The 23,706-nt window shown below is 41.5% G+C and overlaps 1 protein-coding gene and 1 long non-coding RNA gene across 5 annotated transcripts in view; one reads left to right on the plus strand and one right to left on the minus strand.

Annotated features, from left to right (window-relative positions):
- LOC139036760 (uncharacterized) overlaps positions 1-23,706 on the minus strand; it is a 234,377-nt gene that overhangs the window by 73,880 nt on the left and 136,791 nt on the right. The window lies entirely within an intron of this gene.
- CAV1 (caveolin 1) overlaps positions 778-23,706 on the plus strand; it is a 34,762-nt gene continuing 11,833 nt past the window's right edge. The window contains exons 1-2 of one of the 4 annotated variants that reach the window (XM_020874471.2): positions 778-892; positions 2,372-2,536. In XM_020874471.2, coding sequence (XP_020730130.1) covers positions 863-892; positions 2,372-2,536 — 195 coding nt within the window. In that variant the 5' untranslated portion in view covers positions 778-862. Of the gene's footprint in view, positions 893-1,491; positions 1,665-2,114; positions 2,240-2,371; positions 2,537-23,706 lie in introns of those variants that run through there. The other 3 variants (XM_020874474.2, XM_070468733.1, XM_020874472.2) reach the window with 3 other exon arrangements.

Here is a 23,706-nt window from a genome sequence, read left to right on the forward strand (position 1 = left end):
GTAAACATGGCATAATGTGTTGGCACAGATTTCCTTTGTTCCAGAAAAAAAAGTAATAAAATAATAGAAAAGTTCAATATTTTTATTTCTTATTTCAAATTCAAAGCATTTGGGAGATATTTCAGAAGCAGTTGGTAAACGTTAAATTCTGCAGGCCTGTTTTTCCAAGTTTCCATTCACATAGACTAGATGTAAACCAGTGTCACCAAAAGCACACCACACACGCACCCACACAGATTCCTTCCTTGTGTTTAGATATGAAATACACCTAAAGATTCTGGGTCACTTTTCATCCCTTCCTCTGTAAAACTGGGAGATAGCTGTATCTTGGGCAGCGATGGAACTTGGGCGATGGGAAGAAACGGCTTAAACAGGGCAGAATTCTTTCTGAAGCTCGGCTGCCCATGCTGGGCATCTCCGCACACGGTCTTCGTCTCCCTCCTCCCGTCCCCACCCTGCTGGGATGATGCACTGCGAAAACATTAGCTCTCCCCAGTACGCCTCTCAGAGGCTTATAGCTGAGAAAATGTTGCCCCAGGTTTAAAATATCTGTCCAAGGAGCCCAGCGCGGGTGAAACGTTTTCTCATAGCTCTTCACTCCCTGCGGGCTCTCCCCGCCCCCTGCTGCCATAACCTTGGGGATGTGCCTAGACCCGGCTCAGCGCACATCCCGGCCAACCGCGAGCAGAACAAACCCTTGGCGGAGAGCCAGGAGGCTCCCTCCCAGCCACCGCCCCCCCGCCCCTCCGCCCCAGCGCCTGTTTTTTTTCCCCCCATACAATACAAGATCTTCCTTCCTCAGTTCCCTTAAATCACAGCCCAGGGAAATCTACCCAGAGCCTTCAACCAGCCACGAGCCAGAATGTCGGGGGGCAAATACGTAGACTCAGAGGTACGCTTGGGTGGGTGCGCTCCGGGACGCCGCGCGCAAGGAGTGCTGCTTCTGCTATCTCCCACTCTAAATATTCTGACTGCTTTGCTCGCCCCAGCCCTCTCTCGACGTTGGAGCACTCCTCTGGCTCTGGCATTGCTGAGGAATGGGCTTGGGCGGGGAGGTGAAGAGGAGGCAGGAATGTTTCATGTTTCCCTATTAGGAAGGGGGCCAAGCGAGCCTAGCGGCCTAGGTCGCGGAAAGAGGGGGTCGTCGGGGTCCTGAAGTTGGGTTGGTCGGACTGAGGGCGCGTTTCTGAATGGCCTAGGGGTACTGCCTTATTGAGAGACCCCCATGATCCGGCCCCTGTCTGCTGGGAGGTGGAGAGCTAGAGTGCAGGGTGGGAACTCATTCACTCGCAGTCTTGGGGACAGTCCCCACGACTCCCCACCAGGCGCCTCAACCAGCTGGCCGGGGCGGCGACGCGCGTCATGTTTGCACTTTCCAAAGCTCTTGGGCCACCTCTAGAACTTTTCCTGCATCTCGGCGCCTGGCAGGGGTGCTTGGATAAAGCACCCTCCTCCTAACTACCACTCCCCCCACCCCCCAACCTTCCTACCACCTCCCGGCGCTCGGGCTCCGCCTGGGTGTGGAAACCTAGTTTTCCCAAAAGCAGCCACCGCCGTTCAGCCACCGGCCAGGACACCTAGTTTTCCCAAACGCAGCCACCGCCGTTCAGCCACCGGCCAGCGGTCTGGGAGTGACCTAAGGGTGGGTCGGAGGAGTTGTGCAGGTGGAATATCGTTCTAGACAGTATAGGGGGTCTGACACTTGGCTCGATCCAAAGATAGGAGCTGCTGGCTTGTGTGCACCGGGGGAGGGGGGTGTACGGGTAGCTGTGCAGGGACAGAAACCGCAGAGGGAGGTTGGAGGACGCGGGCAGGTGCAAAGGATACTTGTCCAGAAAGGAACGAAAATGGGAACACCGCGTGGGTCGGGGGGGTTCAAGCTGGATCTTAAGGATGAACTTAGAAGGAACTACGGAGAGAAGAGAAATAGGGACCAAGGACTGGAGCAGGTGAAGAGCTGGAGAGAGGGTGGCCTGGCGGAGAGAGGGGCTGGATAAAAGTCGGAAGTCGGATCCGCTCCCCTGTAGGGGTCTCCGCGGGATTCAGCCGGTTGGGAGTGAGTTGGGCTGGGGCCGGTGGACCGCGCTGCGGGGTTTGCCCTGACCCCTGGCGGTGGCGGGCGGGGGAGGCAGGAGCTCCCAGCCTGGTACCGAGGGGTGTGGTGTCCTCTCCCCGATCCTCTTAAAAAGCTTGCGGCGCCAAGGAGTTTACTGTGCACGGAGCCACCGCTTCGCAATCGGTTAGTTCGATTTTGAGCCTCGAGGTTTGCCTCGCTGCCAGGCTAACTTTTCTGACTGCGGATTTTTCTTTTTGAAATCTCCTTCCCACCGCCGGTGCCACCCTCTCCCTCCGGGCCGTCTGCCCTCTGCAGGGGCATCTCTACACTGTTCCCATCCGGGAACAGGGCAACATCTACAAGCCCAACAACAAGGCCATGGCCGAGGAGATGAACGAGAAGCAAGTGTACGACGCGCACACCAAGGAGATAGACCTGGTCAACCGCGACCCCAAGCATCTCAACGACGACGTGGTCAAGGTAAGGTGAGGAGGCCAGCAAGGAAGGGATGTACCCCGAGGAGACGCTGACCGGGCCGGACTGCTCTCCTGTCAGGAAGGCAGCCTATGTTTCCTTCCCTATCTTTGCCACACACTCACCATTTTCTGGGGCTTGAAGTGCGGGAACCGCGGTCGTCAGAAATGTTACATCTCCCCTACCCGCTCCTGCCAGTTAGTTCAGCTGGAATTTAGCTAACTTGAGTTTTGTAGGAGTTCATATAACTGCAGCCTTCTCCTGGCATATGAACCTCCAGGTCTCAGTAACAGACAGCCCTGTACCCCTTGAGAGCGGGAGGTGTTCGCTCTGCAGGTCATCCTCTCTCCGACTTCGGGTTGAAAGTCTAAAGTGAAGCGTGGTGCTCCACTGCATATAGAATTAATAAGCCGTGAGATTGTTTTGTAAGGTCTTATGCCAAAAGTAACAACCGGAGTACTAAGGGGCAGGTTCCCCCGGTTAAAATTAAGATAACCTGAAATAATTTTCTTAAAAATATGGATGGAAATGCTCCTGACTAAAGACGAAATGTGTGTGTGCATATGTATGCAGAATAGAATCGAATATTTAATATTTATAAGGAGGGTATTGGAAAAAAACATGGTGTTTGTGGTACACAGCTAAGCATATTTACACAACCAAAAATAATATGTGTCTTTTGATTTCTCCTATAGACCTCTAGTTAGTTATGGAGAGTTGCTTCTTGAGCTTATGGGACATTCAGGTTGGAGTTCCTTTTTATATTTCCAGGATGTGCTTGGTGAGATTAAAAACATTAATTGAATGGGTATTGGCTGAACTTAGATCTGACTGGGTGGTCAGTTTTTAATTATCATTGTGTTATTCAACTTCGACCCTTGTAGTAACTCTTATCAGAGGAATTTGTTGCTTGAACCCATCTTGAATGGGAAATCATAGGCCTGAGCCATCCTTGGCAGAGGGTTTTCTTTTAGGAAAAGGGAAGGTCAAGGGAATTCCTGGCCCTTGACCAGATTAAAGTGTGAAGACCCCTGGGGCAGCCAATGGGATGGATGAGCAGTTTCCACCTACCCAGCATCCTATCCAGGATGGGAGGAGCCATAGTTCAGAGACTGTTCACATTTATGAATAATATATTTCAAAAAGGGGAACAATTTAATCTGTAACTGGAAGGAAAACGGAACAGTCAGAATTGAGTCTCTTGACTTGCTGGTGGAGGAAAAACGAGAATTGGAGCCTTAGCAGACTTTTCTACAAGCCAGATTATGGAATACTTAAAAGCAACAGCAACAACAAAAGTAGTTTATAAATTGGAAATTAGAATTGCTGAAAACTATTTATTAAAAACATTACCTTAAAGGAGCAAAGGGCATTTTTGCTTGTTTCCCTTCTCATGTAGCTTTGAACAAGAAGGAAAAGTGTCAGGAAAAGAGGCAGATTTCAGAAAGGCCTAGCTTCATCTCAGCCTCCCTGTTGTTCCCCTGCAGTGTGAGAGGGATGCCTGGAGCAAGAGAACCTCCCAGGATGAGTCAGAGAGGCCAGTAGTGTGGATGTGGGTCTCTACACATAGCATGACTAAGTTGAGAAAGGCCCCACTGGGAAAAGAGACTTCAACACAGATGGAAAAAAGGCATAACAGGCTTAGTGGAAATAGCCGTTTACAAAATAGCATTTCAAAGAGCAAGTGTGGGGATCTTCATATTAAAGAAATTAAAAGGAGGAGCTAGAGCAAGCTTCTGATGGCCTAGAGAAAGCAAATCCCACCCACTCGCTCATAGAACTATGAGCAAAACAAGACAATCAGACAGAAAAATCAACCTTGAGAATTTCGTACGCCCACTTACTTAGAGGTCTTGCTTAAAGAGGCCTTTCAAGAATGCCCTGCAAAGAAAGACCCAAAGAGTACCATCTGCCAGTAGGCTGGTAAAGGGGGCCTATGCCCAGTGTAGACGCCTATCTTATATTTTTTCTTTGAGTCCAATCATAAATGTAAGGATAGAAACAGTGATCATTCTCTCCATGTTACCATGACAATAAATAATAAATCTCTGCAAATTTTACTTTTGACAATATATATTTCTTAAAATAATAAAGGCACACAAAGCTTCACTCTTAATGCCTGGTAACTTAAAATTTCATAAAGAAATGGTGGTCAAATGAATGTACTGTTAGAGCTACCCAGTCAGGTAAGAAAAAGTCTATTCTAAAAGCAAGCAGCTCTGTAAAAGCTGCCGATTCTATCCAATACTATAGTCACTAGCCACTTGTGACTATTTTGATTTAAATTACAAGTAATTGACGTTAAATGCAATTTAAAATACAGTTCTTCAGTCACACTAGCTACATCTTGGGTTCTCAACACTTAAGATTAGTAGCTACCATATTGGATAGCACAGATATAGAATATTTCCACCGTCATGGAAATTACTATTGGACAGCACCAGACTCTTCTCTTTATATTAAAAATGTCCCCATACCAAGGTTAGAAACTTGTAGATGGAGAAGAAATGAAACATAGATCCAAGTGTAAAGAGCAGCCCAGTGTGTCTCCACAGTATCCTTTAGTCTCATAAAACAGCTATTTAGGGTAGAGAAGAAAACTCAAAAGCTAGAAGTGCCATGAATTTATATTCATGAAGGTGGAGTATTAATACCTATTCCACTGCTGATAATGACGTAAGTTAGACTACAATTTAGTTCCAATAAAACTGGTTTCTTCTTTCACTAAAGGTTTGTTGTACCATATTATAAGATGTCTGTATAGGTATTTATCCAAAAAAAAAGTCAGTTACAGATTATTTTTAAAAATTCCTCTAATTAAAATGGTCATACCTTCAGACTCTCCATTCTCCCTCTGAGATTTCTGTCTTCTTCATTCATATGTTTACTGCTTACTATTTTGATTTTCAAATAGATTTATTACTCTGGTATCACAATAGCCACTGATCAATTTATTAAATTCCTCACATTTGCTAGAATAGACACTGTGCTACGTTCTACAAGGGTAATTCCTAAAATAAGCCCTAGCAATCACAAAGATTAGAGTTTATGAAGATGAGATGCATACAGATTAAAAATACACACATACACACATATACACTATCACAACAGTAAGTCACTGCCAAATGTTAACTAATTGGTCCTTTTTTTTTTACTTTGACTGCCAGGAAACACATAACTAGATTTTAAGTTTCATTAATACATGTTACTTACCTCTCACAGATGGTTTTGAATTTTCACTTTTCCAACTGGCATGTTTTATGTGCCCTCTACTGTAATGCTTCTCATCATCATTTTGGAAAGAGACCAGATATATACTATAATAAGAGCTTCCCAGGTGGTTCAGTGGTAAGGAACCTGCCTGCCAATGCAAGAGACATAGAGACTTGGGTTCAATTCCTGGGTCGGGAAGATCCCCTGGAGGAAGGCATGGCAACCCACTCCAATCTGCTTGCCTGGAGAATCCCCTGGACAGAGGAGCCTGGCAGGCTATAGTCCACAGGGTTGCAAAGAGTCGGACATGACTGAAGGGACTTAGCATGCACTCACAATACTATGATAAATTAAAATGGTATTGAGCACTGCATAATAAAAAGTTTATTTAAAAGTGAATCATATCAATTATCTTGATCTTAGTAATAATTCTGCAATATGGATGTATATCAAGTTATCATGTTGTACACTTTAAATATTATATTTGTCAATTATTCCTCAGTAAAGTTTTTTTAAAAGTTTCTTAAAAAGTGAATGGAACTGATATTGTTAGGGAGGCCCTACTTGGATAGGGCAATAAGGTGAGAGAGGAAGGATATATTATAGAAAGTTTAATGGAGAGGGGCATGAAGGAGATACAATCTGAGTCGGGTCATAGTGGACAGATGGAATTCAAATAGCTGAGAAAATTACAGGAGAACATTCTTAATGAAAAGGCATGGAAATGGGAATGTCCCACACAGGACATAAGTCTAGGAGGTTTAGTCGCCCATTTTGACTGACATTAGAGTTCATGTGGCATAGTCACAGGTCATAATGATGAAAACATTGAGTGTGGCCAGATGATAGAGTCCTAAGTCCAGTATTCCTGATAAGTTTGAACTGTATTATGTCAGCAGTGGGAAGCCAAGAAAACTTCAAGCTTGGGATGACAAGATGAAGGTGGGGCTTTTTGGAAGATGACTGGTGGAGGTACGAGATGTAATAAAAAGGTAGCCAGTCTGGATGAGGAGCAGTTATGATGTAACTGCATCAGGGTCCAGACATGAAATGAGAAGAACAGTATGTGGTGGCATTGGAATAAAACCATATAAGCACAAAAGGACAGAATTTTAGAAATAGAAGAGAATGTAATGGTTATCAAGTTAACCTCCAATTCCTTTTTTTTCCTTTAACATTAAGAGAAATTTAAGGGTTAAGAAAGGTTAAATTTTTATACACATGTTCACATGGTTACTGTACAAAAACAGATATTTTCAAATATCATAAGGGATGAATAGATAAGATTATGTGATTATTGTCATTAAAGGAGAATTCTGAGCCTAGCTCTGAGACAAATCAAGACATCTTAGAGGAGATATTTTTGAAAATAAAAATAATGCATTTATAACTTTCTTTTCTAAAATTTTAACGTAATATTATTAAATATACACAGATACAACGTTTTCTTTAGCAATCAAGGAAAAAACATACAAATGGTAATCAGACCAGTTTTGGATTCAAAATAATAGCCTAAAGCCAACATGATCCCTTTCAACTATGAAGCATTCTAGAGCCATTAGTGATTAATATCAACATAACCAATTTTAAATTTTATGTTTGCTTACTATACTTATAATCAGAGCACAAGATTTAAAAGATCAGATTGACCCAAAGCATTCAGCACCATATTAATAGTCTCTTCTGTTCGAACTGGTATTGGTTTTGTTTGTTTATTTGTTTAAGAGATAGGCACACAAGATGGTTATTAATACTCTACCACATGTAAGATCATGCATGGCATTCAGAATCCCCAATTTGTAAAAGAGCACTGTGGTCGTGTTTGGTGGGAAATTATTCTCACATCACTGAGCAAATAACGATATTAAAATGGGAGACGTTATTCATTCTTAACCATCTGAAATATTTTCAAGTTTAGTCAACAATGATACACATTTTAAATGCTTTTAAAGTGTTATTTTTTTTCTTTCTCTACCTCATAATTTCAGTCAAAAATTATTGAAGCATTAGCTCAACTTTGGTTCAAACTGAATAAACTTTCATACTATTTATTAAAATTTAAGACAAAATACACCAAATATTCTTGAATTATTAAAAAGTTCACGATGTGGGGTTTTCTTCCAATTAATAACAGTGTTGGCTACATTTTAAAGTGACCTGAAGTAAGAGCAGCTGCAAGAGTAAGCAGCATCTGGAAAGTTCAGTAATTTATAAAACCACCTGCTTATGCATTCTGCCCACTCAGGTTCATAAAATAGCACTTTCATATTCCACATGAAACTGCTTTTTAGTTTGCCCTACTTTTAAGCATAAGTTATCATCTTCTATGATGAAATGTTTAGAGTGAGCTGGTCCCTAGATGAAGAGGGCTGTGTGCCCTGAACTATGGGGTCCTGGACTCTTTTGTGATTCTCCTGGCCAAATTTGCAGTGGGAAAAGGGTAGGGCTGCTCTTTTCATATGAAGATGGTTTAGACCAAGAAATACACTGTCTTCTTCCACCTTTAGGACCTCATATATATATATATAAATCTAAGTTACTATACTAAGGCCCTAGAGAAAAAGATTTGCATACTATACTTCTGTTAAAAGAAGTTTTTATTTAAAAAAAAAAAAAAGCCTTCAGCCCCTAAAAATATGCTTAACCATCAGCCTCTAGAAATATGCTTAACCATCAGCCACTAGAAATATGTTTAACCATAGGTGCTCAGAGGCACCTTGACAATGGAACGAGTATTGTGTCAGGAAAGTACATTTTTGAGACTTCAATAACTTTATTTTTTAAAACTTGAACATAATGATTCTTAAATATATTAGACACAAAATGCTGTTTCTTTAAAAATCAAGAAAAGGCATGCACACAATAATCAGGTCAGTGTTGATTTTAACCTAAGGACCAAATGCTTTTGCAGTCTCCATCAACTGGAAAGTGTCTTATCCCATTAGTGTGGGACTGAACACCAAGAAAGAGGGAAAGTTATGTCAGGACAACAGGTTTCTCAGCCTCAGCAGTCCCCAAGAGTGGAACTTAGAAACAAAGAGCAAACTTGTTTGATTAATGAAAGCTAGTAAACCCCAGCCCTAACAATACTTTAGCAAAGCTATTTTACGTATCTATGCTTCAGTTTCTCTAACTACAAAGAAAAGAATGAGAGTCATTCTCATATAACAGCATTCCTCCCTCAAACCTATTTATCTTTCAATAAATGACTATTATATACCTACTATTTTGCGCTGCACATTACGGTTGGTTGGAACAAAACTAGACAGGAGCACGGCCCACAGAGTTTTTGACTATCTCCTTTGACTATCTCTCTTCACACAGTTTCCTCTGAAAACTTTTGCTGAAATACCTTTACCAAATTCTACTGTTGTTAAAATCTTAAAACCTTCAGGACTTTCTTTTTTAAATGCCTCATCAATAATGCTTCAGATTATTCCTGAGTCAGTAAATAAGACTAGGGGAAAATAAGGAGCATATATTTTTTAAAACAATTTGCCCTTGTTTTGGTCCTATAAAAATTGTAGCTAACATTATAGGAAATATTTCAGTTCTCTGATATTCTCTCTTCCCATATTAGTGCTGAACCTTTAATCTTTCTATTGAAAACTTAAAATTTCCAACCTTTTAAAAACCTCATTGCCTCTTTGCAAACCCAAGAGGGCTTTCATATTCACCTGGGCATCAGAGTCATCACAGGAGTTTTTAAAAATACAGATAGCTGGACCCACTACAGAGCTACTAAATTAAGAGTATATAGAAATGAGGCCTAAACTAGGGGCTCTTGGCTCCCTGGATTGTGCAGTCAAGTTTAGAAATGATTGTACCCAAGGTCAGCTTAAAGATATACACCTGGATGTTATTATCCTAAGAGAACAGTCACACTGTGTAGTCTAGATGTTCTTCCTGCCAGAATACTTGAAGGTTGCGTGCATGTGTGCTAAGTAGCTCAGTTGTATCTGACTCTTTGCGACCCCTGCTAGGCTCCTCTGTCCATGGGATTCTCCAGGAAAGAATACTGGAGTGGGTTGCCATGCCCTCCTCCAGGGGGTCTTTCCAACCCAGGGATTGATTCTCAGCCCCCGCGTCTCTTACGTCTCCTGCACTGGCAGGTGGGTTCTTTACCTCTAGTGCCACCTGGAAGCCCCACTTGAAGGTTAGGCCAGTTTAAACCAGGGAGTTTTGAAACACCATAGACAGTTCCCAAATCAGCCTTGCTCAATGGTCCTCCATCCCTGAGGCCACTTGGGCTTACAACCAACTGCAAGCTTAGAGCCTCAGGGTGACCTAGGGTGGGGTAGCCATATGTTCTAGGTTGTCCCATGCCCCTGAAACTATTAACTGTGCCCTTTTCATGCTCAGAAGTGTCCCAGTTTGGAAGAAAAATTCATGAGTGAATTGGCAATGACCTGTAACTGATTCCTATACCTGGAATTCACCAGAAGTCCCTGCTTACATTATTTTTTTTAGCAAATGGGCAAAATTTCCACATTCTAGGAATGTCATGCTTTTCGTTCTTCTCCAGTCTCCAGTGTTACCTTTCTCTTACCTTCACTGGGCCATCAAGCTGCACTCTAACTTGGGGGACATGCTCTTAAGTACCAATCTACTCTACCCTCAGACCTTAAGTTTCTTTCCCTGCAACACAGGGTTAATAAACCAACATCCTTCCATCACATGTTTTGTCAGCTACTCAATCAAAGAGCAGCAGCAGCAGCAGCAGCAGCATCAATCAAAGATTTAAATGTTTAAAATAGTTTTGATTTTTTTCATTCAGTCCAGGAAACATAAAATGGCATGCTTTCATATGAGCCATTGTTTAGGGTCGGGGAAGTGCTTTTAATTTTGTCCTAAAGGAAATCTGCATGATCCATGTACTGTGCAACTACCAAGGGAATTTAATTGGTAGAACAGATTTACACCTGCACATAATACATATTTCCTGCCTCTCCTATGTTGATGTTTTAGATATAAAATACATTTTGTTTTCTTTATTGAGCCTTGAGAAGATGTCTCTTGTTGCTCATTATTTCACAGCAGGGGAAGTACATGTTCCTAAACAACTGAGCTTCCCCTTAGTCATCGTTAGCTATTTAGGTAATGAAGAGCAAGTCATTTTTAATTTTTATAAGACTTAAGTGTTGATAGTGTATATATGTGCTTAATATATTATAGCAATTTAAAAGTGAAATTTTTAAAAGTGCATTCAGTATATAAACCTTTCTTGAGCCAGGCAAGGGCATTATAATACAAATAGACATCGATATATTCTATGTAAAAAGATAAACTGCATCCAGAGACCGCACTAGGTCATCTCACTGATATAGGCATCAAACACAATTTCTCATTTATAATGAAGAACTGAAAAAGATGCTGACTTCTGAACCCAAGTAGTGAGAAACTAGGAAATTGGGAGGGAAGGAAATAAAGATAAAGAAAGGACAACAAGGCCCCTTATCCCTGCCCTGCCACTCACTCTCTGCTGGACTAGGTTTTACATATGCCAACTCCAGGACCCGCCACATCCATTGCTTTGCATAGTGCTGGCATATCTAATGACATGATCAGGTCCAGGCACTGACTATTAATTCTCAGCCCCTGCCCCCAAGGGGTTTAGAGGTTATCAGGAAAGCACACATGCAAACAAATAGTGTGGTCACTGTAACTTGGAGATGGCCTATAGCTGGGCACAAAGCAGAGAGTTCTCAACAATCTCCAAAGCTAAACACACGTGGCAGGAAACGGATGCCACCAGAGGGAGCAGCAGGAGAAAAGGTAAGGAGGCCTGAGGACACCTAGCATGTTTTGGGCACCAGTGGCAGGTCACTGTAGCCAGAGCAAGGGATCCAAGCAGGAGCCAGATCAGCAAGGCCTTCTGTGCTCAGCCAGAGCATTTGTTCCTTTGCAGGCCACAGCAACCCACACAGGTGTTTTTAGGGCAGGAAGTGACCTGATGAGGTGAGACCTCTGTTAATAGAAAGGGCTAACTTCAGTGCAACTGGGCAAACCAAGGGATGCCAGATGTACAGGTGGTAGTGAAATAGGCATGGAGAGCTTTCTCCAGTACTTCCTGTAGGCTAGCTTGCTGGCAAAGATTATTTTACTTACTCTTCCAATGGCCCTCTGAGGAGGTAGTATTATTTTCAGTTATATTCACTTGGCAGATAAGCAAATTCAGGTCTAACCATTTGCTCAGGATTTCATAGGTAGGAAATGGTACTCTCAGAATCTGAACCCAGACCTCAGGACCTGGGTTCTCAATGTGCCCCAGTGCCTCTCTGTAATAGATCACCATCTAAGCAGACAGTGGTGTCTCCACAGCAAGGAAAAACATGACCGTGTTCTCATAGCAGCTGAGCAGCATTTGGCAGGGGGGAATCCAGACATGGTCTATTTGTGAAGTGACAGGCCTACAGTTCTAAGGTCAAACTTTAGATCCTGGTAGGTGAGTTGGGGAAGGAGGAGAAAGGACCAATGTAAAGACCAAGATAAAACCTCACATTTCAAGAAAATATGCAGGGTGGGCAAGCAAGCTCCCAACAAGGCAGCGAAGGTCAAATCCCAAAGACAGAAGTGGGGTGAAAAGTAGGGATGTGTCCCAGTGATTAGAAGTGGAATACACGTTTGGGATGAGACAAGCTTCAACGCTAGCTTGTGTTGAATTACCTGAACCTTTAAAGCACCCTGACTGCCCAGGTTGGCCATAGCTCCTGGGCTGTAGCTGATCCTGCCTGGATGTGCAGGGAGGGGTAGGTGTGAGTAAATGAAGCAGGTCCTGACATGCACTTTGCATTTAACAGCTTCATTTAAGGTTCTCAGTTTGTCTGCTCAGCTTCTACAGATATTCATGCCATTATAGAAATACATTGTAAAAATAAGAAACAGTTAAGTAAACCCCTAGGTTTTATGCTGGTGGGAGAAATGCCTATTTAATCCTGAAAGAAGTTTCTCTGAGACTTCCTCTCTGGTAATTACGTAATTGTTCTCAAAAACAAATACCAGAAGTAAGGAACAGACTTAATAGTGCATTTTAGAAGGCACCATTAATCTCTCAGAAAAACAATTAAAATGTTCTGTCAATCATAGCTCACTGTTTGCCTTTTCTATATTATTAGCAATAATATATAGCTGGAAATGGGCATACCAAGACATGTTCAGGAAATGGAACTGCATGCATTGGATTTCATTGCCAGTTATTTTGGATGGTCAACAGATCCCTATTTCTCACGTGTTCTTAGTGTCAGGCTTATTATTAATATGTAGGGAGAAATTGTCTAAAACAGTTAACAACCACTAGTTCACCAAAATATTTTGGGTAAACCTTTCTCTTATTCTAGCTATAAAGGTAGGAATGAGAGTCATTCTCAGATAAAGTGCTCCCAGAAAGTCCATTCAGAAAATATTTAGGAAGCACTTCCTCTGCACCATGCATGGAGCCGCATGCGTCCTGGTACACCAGAACCTGCCTGACAGAACCACAGCCACCTGCTAAGTCTCACCTCGGATATCTGGGCCTCTCTCACACCTCCCTGATAGCCCTCATCAGCACTGATCATCTCTTCCCGTGGCTCCCACCACACTGTGATTTTGTGTCTATTTTAGCATGTATCAAAGCCCTCTGAGCATTCAGCTTCTCTGTCCTCATGGCTGTCTCCCCTCTTCTCTCCCCACATCATGTGTGAGTTCTTCGGAACAGAATAGCGGCTCCCTGGACTGGCTGCCCAGTGCTTACCCAGGGCCCCCACTGAGTCCGCTCTCAGAAAATGGATGCCGAACTGAATCTGCTGAAAAGACTCTGAAATTTCTTTTTTAACTGAATGTTTTAAGTGAGCGAAAAGACAGTAGGATTATGTCACTGTCTTCCTTTGCTCCTTTTCTCTGTGGTGGCCACATTTAAAGCCTTACAAGGAAAAACATACCCAAATAATTAAGAAATAAATCTAAAAAACATTCACTCTATCTCAGGTAAAGAGAAAACTCATTCTAACATGTATATATATTTATTATTAAAATTAGTTTTAATCCTCAGTTTGAAGAGGACACAAATATTCATCTCCTGAGCCTTCCTATAAGCAGCTAAGACACCTGGACAATCTCCCAGGGCCTGCAGGATAAGGCGAAATCTCCTAAGTAGATGGCAGGCAGGGCAGGCAAATTCCCAGAATGCCAAGCGATACCACTGTTGCGGCTTGGCACTGTCTCCTATGGCCAGAAGCGTGAAGACAGAGAGTCGGGTCTTAGGCTACGTGAGAACTCCCCTGCCAAGAGAGAGATAGGAGGACTTCCTCTCAGACTCCCCATATACCTCTGGACAATTACAGGGGTCAACATCAGAGGAATGACTAGGTCAGGAGAGAGACCTGAAGAAAAACCCAAAACCTGAAGAAAAAAACAAAGCCTAAAGAAAACAACAGCTTTGAAAATCCCATGCCTCGTCTTCCTGCTCTTTCATTTTATTACTTCTATATATTAACTATACAGAGCTCTGAGATTTTACTAGCTGGGAGGTGGTGACTGTTAATCTACCATTTCAACAGCACAGAAGTTTCTCTGTACCTCATAGGTGGTCTCTCAGAGATTTCAGATATCTTCTCAGGAGCAAAAACAGAACAAAACAAAACAAACAAAAATAAGCAAAACACTTCAATATTTCTAGGAGTCAGACATCATTTGTTTCATTATTGATATATGGGCCAAGTGAATGTTGGCTCCTTTTCCAGACACACTTCTTTCTCTCATCTCCTGTGTTACCAGGTGGATTTACTATAATAAGGATAAGAGTAAGACATATCAGTGGTAGTCGCTCAGTTGTGTCCAACTCTGCGACCCCATAGGTTGTAGCCCACCAGGCTCCTCTTTCCATGGAATTCTCCAGGCAAGAACACTGGAGTGGGTAGCCATTCCCTTCTCTAGGGGATCTTCCCAACCCAGGGAACAAACCTGGTTGCCCACAATATAGGCAGATTCTTTGCCATCCGAGCTGTAAGGGAAGCCCCAAGACATGCCAGTTTGATCCCAAACAGTTTCCCTATCAACAAAGTATAGGAAATCAGGATAATTTGATACAAATTAATAATAATTTAATATCAATTAAATAATAATATAAATCATTATTCAGTTAAGCGTAGGTAGAATTAGAAAGCTGCCATTAAAAAAGGATGCTGATGTGCAATGTGGATTTTAGATGTGACTGGTATCTAAGACACAGCCAAGAACACAGTTTTAGCACATTTACCATTTTATCAATGAGTGGCACGAGCAAGTTAAGAGGACTCTCAACTTACAAATGACATGAATTATAGCAACCTTACTAACATCTATGATTAAAAATAATATCAAAGTGATTTTTGGCAAGTTACAAATATTCTATACAAATAAGATTAAAAACCAATACAAAGTGAGATAATGTTAAAAGACTAGGAATACAACATATAGCTATTAAATGGGAAACAAATAGGCAAAAATATGAAGAATAAGAAAATACCAGGAGAGGGTTTCTCCTGGTATTTCTGTGGGAGCCTGTGATGTGGAAAATCAAGATGCTTGGTGAACACAATGGATATGGAAACCCTTTGTAATAATTCCCTAGCCGTGAAGGGACCAAGATCTCCTGGGTGAAAATCACTATTGTAAACATACCCTTGAATGAATCCATCAAGTCCCATACACCTTGGGCAACAGGGGACCCAAACTAAGCCTTATCAATTGTTCCTGAACATTAAACATCTCAATAATTTAATGATATTTTAAAGGAAATATAATAAATAGACTCAAAAAGAGAATGCAATAAAAAAAAAAGTCACAGACAAGATTCTCTACTTTATTTGCTACGATGAGACTTACTAAATATGGGTTCTGTTTTGAGTTTATGAGGGAGGTGGAGATGCTGGAAAGATCCTATAGAAGAGCAAAAGGAAAGAGATAGGCATGAAGAGAAACACCCAGGTAGGGCTGGGGAGGGACTGTCTTGTCTGGCAATTTGTTAGAAGAGTTGAAAGGGAACATAAAATGTCAGCTGCTTTTAGTTATTGCTGGGATCTTAGGAGACTTAAAAGGGAATTATTGCTCAGATGCAATCACCACTTAGGACAAGAAAAAAGGAGGAAAGAGTTTAAAAAAAAAAATTAGATTACGTGGGAGAAGAAATTCCAAGTAATGAGTGGTTAATCACAGGAATGTGTCACAAGAGGTTGTTTTGTAACAGTTGTGTGTTAAATTCCTAATTTGTCTATGTAGCTTCTCAAATCCTTCTGTCTCTGCAATTACAATTTGGTATGTAAGAATACTGACAGAGTCTCATAACTAAGCCTAGGCATATGTATGAACACTTTCCTCTATTCCTGCAGGATACCTGGTTTGTTTGGGGGCAAAGAGGAGTTGATGTGGCATTGTGTTAACAGTGGTTGAGAATGCAAGTGTAAACATCTGAAAGTAGAACACTGAAAAATGCATGCATTGTATGTTCCAAAAGGTCAGTATGAAACATTATCTTTATGGCAAGCCTGCCCATCCACTCCCTCCTACACATTGCATATTCACACAATTTTGCAGCTTGTATAAACCCCTATTGTGATTTAAACTCATGAGACAGTGTGGCTTCTGCAGAGGGTGGCTGTTTTGTGACTTTAGACCAGTGGTTCTTTATACCAGTTGCAAATCATCTAGGGAACACTTAAAAATACTGTTGTGCATGCCCCATCCCTAGAAATTCTGATTGAATTGGTCTAGGCTGGGGCTTAGGCCTATGTATTATTAATTTTATTTTTTGGAAAGCTCCCCAGGTGATGCTAATGTACAGCTGGAATTGAGTCTGGTTTCAACTCAGAATTTCTCTATAAGAAAACCATGCATTATGACAAAACTATAAGCACTACAGTGAGAAAATTATTATTTCTCTAGATCCTTATCCAGCAGAGTCCTTAGAATTTTTATTGGAATATGGTGTTTGTTACTCAAATTCCTATTTAAAAAAAAAAATGCTTTCTGGAACTCTGCTCTAGCAGCTATATAAGATAGACTTTGTACATAGGATAAATCTCGTGTTACTTACGTAATTCAGTCCTGATGTTTTTCCCTTTCCTTTGCTCATTCTTTCTGTTCTCCCCAAGAGGAAGGTCAGCTGGTTAAGAGTATCAGAACATCATCCCTGTCATTCTTTTTTAACTTGGGTTCATGGTTCAGGCATATACTAGGAATGGAGCTGACAACATGCCCTGGTTTCTCTCCTAATGGCGTAGAGGCCACAGGAAGCTTCACTGGACCTAGGGATGGCAGTGTCCTACATTTCTCCAGAACTGGCACAGAGAAGAGACCCCAAGTCACCTGAGAATTACTTTACTGATGCCAATCACTTCTCAGAACAGATGGGGAAACTGAGTCTCAGAGGAAACCTGAATTGCAGCCCTCTCTTGGACACTGACCTCAAGTATTACCTTGGGCCTTGGAAAAGTTGCTTGGACCCTTTGGGCAGCAATCAAGAAGTTGAACTAGAAGATTGCTAAGTCACTTTTTATTTCTAAAATTCTGTGATTCCAGTTAACCAGTATTTATAAAAGTGTGGAACACTATAAAAGCACATTGAAGTCCATGCAGAGAGAAGAGTAGAGGACCCCTCATCATACTATTTTTATTACCTTCTTCCTAGATTTCACCAATTGTCATTTTCACTTTTAATATTAAGGCTGTGGGACTTAATTAATCATTTTTGAAATACTGAGCTATCAACAGATGGTATGCTGAATACAAATATACCACAAACATTTGGTCTTGAAGAAGATCAAGAACTGGAGTTCACTTCCCCTTCTCATTTGGGTTCAGAACTCTGTGGTCTTTTCTTTTATTGCCCATGCCTCCAAATTGGTTGTTTGTGTTCCAAGATAGATCAGTTCCAAAGCTGGCTACAAACTTTCCGTACTTCTTATTTTTTTTAACCAGCCAATTCCTCTTGGTTCACATAACAGAAGAATGCATCATCACTTGCAACTTTAGTTAAAGCAATGGCGTTAATAAGGTCTAGCTAAATAGAAAATGCTCAGACTTTCTGAGTGCTGACAGTTGTCAAATTCACCTAGTTCATATGGCCACATTTCTGAAGTTCTTTTCAACAGCCCATCTGTGAGCAATAGGATCAGATGACTAAGAACTACAGAGCAGAAGCACTATGACTTTGAATCAGATTTTCCCATTACCCAGCTATAAAGAGTCTGTTTCTCTCTGACCCATATAAAGTTCAGCATTTAAGACCCTATGTGATTTTAATCCCATCACTTAGCACCCCGGCTATATGAATCTGAAGAAAAGCATGAGTTTGTTCGAATTCCAGATGCCCTGAATATTCTCTGGGAACTCATCAGCTCCCTAAGCTAAAGTATAGGTTTAAATCTAAATCTAACTCTGTAGGTTTCAACCTAAATTTCATGATAAACAAACACTGAATAGATCTGTCTTCCCTGTCTTTGATCATTCTTTTTCCAAAATTACTATGACTGCATTAGGACAATAGAATGCAGTCAACAAATGCAATCACTAGCCCCTAGCCAGATAATAACACATTCCAAACTTTCTTTCCTAAAGGAGATTTTATCATTTGTGCTCTTATAAATAGGAGAAAGAGAGAAATATAACTTGGCAAATGGAAGCATTAATTAATGTATCCATTTATTCAACAAATATTAATTTAGTATGTACTACATTCCAGGGGAGCTTATAGTCTAGCAGCAGAAATAACCTCACACACACAATCAAACCATTAACTAAGTGTGGGATAGGTTGGATGAAAAAAAAAATGGCCTGGTCTAAATTCAGAGGTTAGTGATTTGGGGAGGGGCAAAAAAAGTGATTCTATTACCTTGATCAGAGAAATGCAAATCAAAACCACAATGAGGTACCATTACACACCAGTCAGGATGGCTGCTATCCAAAAGTCTACAAGCAATAAATGCTGGAGAGGGTGTGGAGAAAAGGGAACCCTCCTACACTGTTGGTGGGAATGCAAATTAGTACAGCCACTATGAAAAACAGTGTGGAGATTTCTTAAAAAGCTGGAAATAGAACTGCCATATGACCCAGCAATCCCACTTTTGGGCATACACACCGAGGAAACCAGATCTGAAAGAGACACGTGCACCCCAATGTTCATCACAGCACTGTTTATAATAGCCAGGACATGGAAGCAACCTAGATGCCCATCCGCAGATGAATGGATGAGGAAGCTGTGGGACATATACACCATGGAATATTACTCAGCCATTAAAAAGAATTCAATTGAATCAGTTCTAATGAGATGGATGAAACTGGAGCCCATTATACAGAGCGAAGTAAGCCAGAAAGATAAAGAACATTACAGCATACTAACACATATATATGGAATTTAGAAAGATGGTAATGATAACCCTATATGCAAAACAGAAAAGAGACTCAGATGTATAGAACAGACTTGTGGACTCTGGGAGAAGGCGAGGGTGGGATGTTTCAAGAGAACAGCATCGAAACATGTATATTATCTAGGGTGAAACAGATCACCAGCCCAGGTTGGGTGCATGAGACAAGTGCTCGGGCCTGGTGCACTGGGAAGACCCAGAGGGATCGGGTGGAGAGGGAGCTGGGAGGGGGGGACCGGGATGGGGAATACATGTAAATCCATGGCTAATTCATTTCAATGTATGACAAAAACCACTGCAATGATGTAAAGTAATTAGCCTCCAACTAATAAAAATAAATGGAAAAAAAAAAAAGAAAGTAAGGAAGTGTACCACAGAAAGACATCACTCCTCCTTGATAATGATTGTTGAGCAGGCGTGAGCAGCCAGAAGCCATCCCTATTTTATTTGCACTGTCCCCTTTTCAAAGACACTCATACCCAAATCATAGATCCTATCTAGGTTCTGTTTCTTCATTTCATTTATTCCATCCTCAAAGAGTAAATACTTCATAACTACTGAATAAACTCACAAGGCCACAGTACTGTAAACCAAAAGTGCCTGAAATAAATATGCAAGCATTCTAGGCTATAAATGTTTCTAAACTTTAGGTTACAGCCTCATCAATATGTATTCTGATTTTCTAGAGCAGCAGATTACAACAGGGATAATTTTTTGCTCCTCTAACAGGGTATATTTGGCAATGTCTGGAGACATTTTTAGTTGTAACAGTTTAAGAGGTGCTAGTGGCGCCTGGTGGTTAGAAGACAGGAATGCTGAGAATCACACTATAGTGCCTGGGACAGCCCCCCGACCCTCACCCTAGCAACAAAGAACTGGCTGACCCAAAATGCCAACAGTGCCCAGATGGAGAAATCCTGTATGAGAGACTGGAAGTTGCATCTTGGGAACCACACAATGGGCTGTGATCATCCTTGCTTAGGCCTCACAAGGACCCTAGTGTAAATCCTTTTCCTCACTAGCCAAGCAATGTTCAAACCTGCAGAGATTTGTTTCATTCATTTTCTGTTTGTTTAATAAACAGACTAGAAGCACTGGAGGGAAAAATATTCCAGCAGTGAAGTAAGATGAAAGCTATTAGTAACCGTAGTTTGACTTAAGTGAATAGTAGGAAACAACATCTGCCATCAGGAAGTGAGTTGTAGAAACTGAAAAAAAAAAGTTAAGAGTGTTTAAAAAGCTCTGGTTTAAACAAATGTCTACGTGAACCAATGGGTAGCTTGAAAACAGTGAAGACATTTCCGTTTCTTATGTCTTTGATAGAATGGAAAGAGCTTTTATTTTCTTTAGCATGGTAATCATTCATATTTATCCTATGACCTGCCCTAAAGCTTAAAGAATAACAAACTCCCAAGGGTAAACACAGAATTTTGTGACCAAGTGAGACCTCTGGATGAATCCTTATCATTGTATGCTTGGATAAAACAAGATTTCCATGCACTAAACAGTACAAGTCTTTCTATTTGGGAAGTAAGCTTCCACCACTTTGAAGGAAGTAGCTACTTCTCAAGGATAACAAACATAAGCTCCCCCAAGGTATGACTCCTCACCCATTCAAGTTCAGCGCTCTAGTCTCAGTGCTCCTATCACCAGCCCTTGCTTGGCTTATTTTTACACTGTTCTCTGTTCCATGTCATTTATTTGGTAATACTTGACATCAACAAGTGCCACCAAATAAATTAATAACAGAAGCCTGAAAATTTAAAAAAAGGAATCAAAACACATGCAGCCTGCTTTGTACCAAGCCATCTGAAACTAGGTGCTTTTTGTAATAATGAAAATGTGAGACCATGTGGATGGGAGAGATGGTTCCAGATTCCTGAAAAAGGCTCATGGTCAACTGGTCTCAGGTCCACCAAACATGGTTTTAGGTTCCTGCCTGGGATCCCCAGAAGTAAGAGTACTCAGCTTACTCAAGGAGGTATAAAAATGCTGTGGAACCCCCAAATCATCTCATCATTGAGGACAGTTTTTAACAATTTCAGAAGGATGTATATTCATTTCAAAGAAATGCCTTTAAAAGTATCAAAAACTAGGGGCTTAAAGCAATAGAAATTTAGTCTCATGGTTCTGGAGGCTAGATGTCCAAAATCAACATGTCAGCAAGACCATGTGCCTTTGAAACCTGCAGGAGAATCCATCCTTGTCTCTCCCTAACTTCTCCTGGTTTTCTGGCCATCTCTAGCATTCCTTGGCGTTCAGCTGCATAACTTCAATCAATAACATGGCCTTCTTGTGTCTTCACATTACACCATCTTCTTAGAAGGATGCCTGCCATCTCAGATGGGAAGCCCACTCTACACCAGTGTGACCTCATCCTAATTACATCTACAAGATCCTGTCTCCAAATAAGGTCACATTCCAAGGTACTGAGGATTCAGACCTCAATATATTTTTTGACGGGGAACACAATTCAAGGCACAACAGGATGTAAACTATGCACATATATTTTTGTTATCAAAACAAGGAAATTTAACTTTAATACAAACCCAAGGATCATTTATACTCCCTGCTACAAAGAGCAAAAGATGGAGACACCTGGTGGCCCCCTTCAGGCTAAAGGTGAAAAGAAAAGAAGAATAAGGCAAAAAGGAATTAATCTAAAGCAAAGAGTCATGTCTACTTGATGTTGCTGCCACTTTCAGACACATCCATGAACTCAGTCAGCTGGAGCATCCTCTCCCCCAGGGCACGTTATGCTTCAAGTTTATAATAAACTCCAGGAGGCTAATGCACACACAAGAGATGAACTAATTCTTCTTATTTGCTAAATGGCAGAATGCAGAATAAGCACCCACCTGCACAAAATGATATCAGGAATGCCAAGAGAGTCTCTCATTCCAAAAGAGCTCCTCCATCCTTCCAATACTGTTACTGAAATCCTTGACACTTCCTCACCTCCTGGTTTGGATGCCTGGGCCAGAAGCTCCCGATGTAGTATTGACCACTGCCCTTGACACTGTTCCAAATACTTTGCCTAAGTTATTTAATACACAGAATAATCCTATGAAGTAGATGCTATTATACCTACAATTTACAGGTAAGAAACTAAGGCACAGGGAGATTTAATAATCTTAGCAAAGCTGAGATCCAAAGTGGCCCCCAAGCTATCAACCATGTTACCATATTGCCTTTCAACAGTAGGGAGAGACACAGTACTAACTTACTGTAATGCCCACTTAGATCGGAGTGTTAGGATATTTAATCCTCTCAGTAGAGAACTAAGACAGCAAACAGTTTTTTGTTTTTCAAAGTGTCTTCCCTGTACCACTTGTATCAAAATGAGGGAAAAGGCGGACTCTACCCTCAGACACAATTGATTCAGAATCTTAGTGCCCAGAAATCTGCATTTTGACAAAGAAATGAGTGGATTAATGTTTGAGAACCACTGACCCTACAGGAACAGAACAAGGAAAAGTCCAATGTTAAGGTTAACTAGAAAAAGCCACAGAGAGGAGACAAGGCAATGGGGACCCTATAATCAATGGTCAGATGACTCAGGGGGTCCTGAGCAGAGAACTTGGCTGCTGGAGAATGAAGGTAATGCTGAACATGGAGGTTTGATAGCAGAAGTAGGCCAGCCCCAGCCTCTGACTTCGATATGCATGCCCTGTCCTGTTAGAAATGGTTGTTTGCTGAGTCAGGACAGCATTTTCTGTTCATTTGGATGAAAAGCATGGTTGCAGGCAAGGGAGAGGAACCAGAGCACATAGATTCAGAAATTCTTACTCTGACTATTTGAATGAGCAGGGTTTCATAAACAGAATGAGTACTGGTGTGAGATTAAAGCAAGTGGTATGATGGAGGATCCAAGAGACTTAAGTCCTGTGTTTGGTTCAGTCACTGATTACAACCTCCCTGAGGCTCAGGCTCTTGATCTGTAAAATGGGGGAAATAACACCTGCTTTGAAGGTCCTCACATATAGGATGTGAACTCATTGAGACACAGTACTCTATTATGTACATTATTGCTATTCCAAAGCCTCTAAAAATCTCTTGACTCAGAATACATATGCCACAGTCATGCCCTAAGACCATTAATAACACAACAAAGGCCAACTGGAAATGATGCTCTGCCTTACTCTGTGCATCCCCCTATGCCTCTGCCAGGAAAGACAACATAGTCACCTAAATTCATTCTAAAGTACAAATTATTTTGTAGGCCTCCTGCACTGGGGACACGGACACATACACACACATAAACACACACACACACACACACACACACACACACACACACACACACACACACAAGGAAAAGTGGAGGCTAAAGACACCAAAGGACAAATTCACTCTTCTCACCCTATCTCATCCACACTGGTGTGCTCTATTAATTCTCTGAAGAGCTGGGCCGCTATTTCTGCTTCTACCTCTGCTTGCCCTCCTAAACTACTCCAGTGCACACCCCTTGCTTTTGGGCCAGATCGGCACAATTATAGTTATTCAGATCATCGCAGCAGAACTCAACCAAGCAACAAATAATCAGTATTTTCTAAATCATTCTTCCTTAAATATGAAAACTTC

The sequence above is a fragment of the Odocoileus virginianus genome, chromosome 1 (assembly GCF_023699985.2).
Source record: "Odocoileus virginianus isolate 20LAN1187 ecotype Illinois chromosome 1, Ovbor_1.2, whole genome shotgun sequence".
In the NCBI taxonomy this organism is placed as follows: domain Eukaryota; kingdom Metazoa; phylum Chordata; class Mammalia; order Artiodactyla; family Cervidae; genus Odocoileus; species Odocoileus virginianus.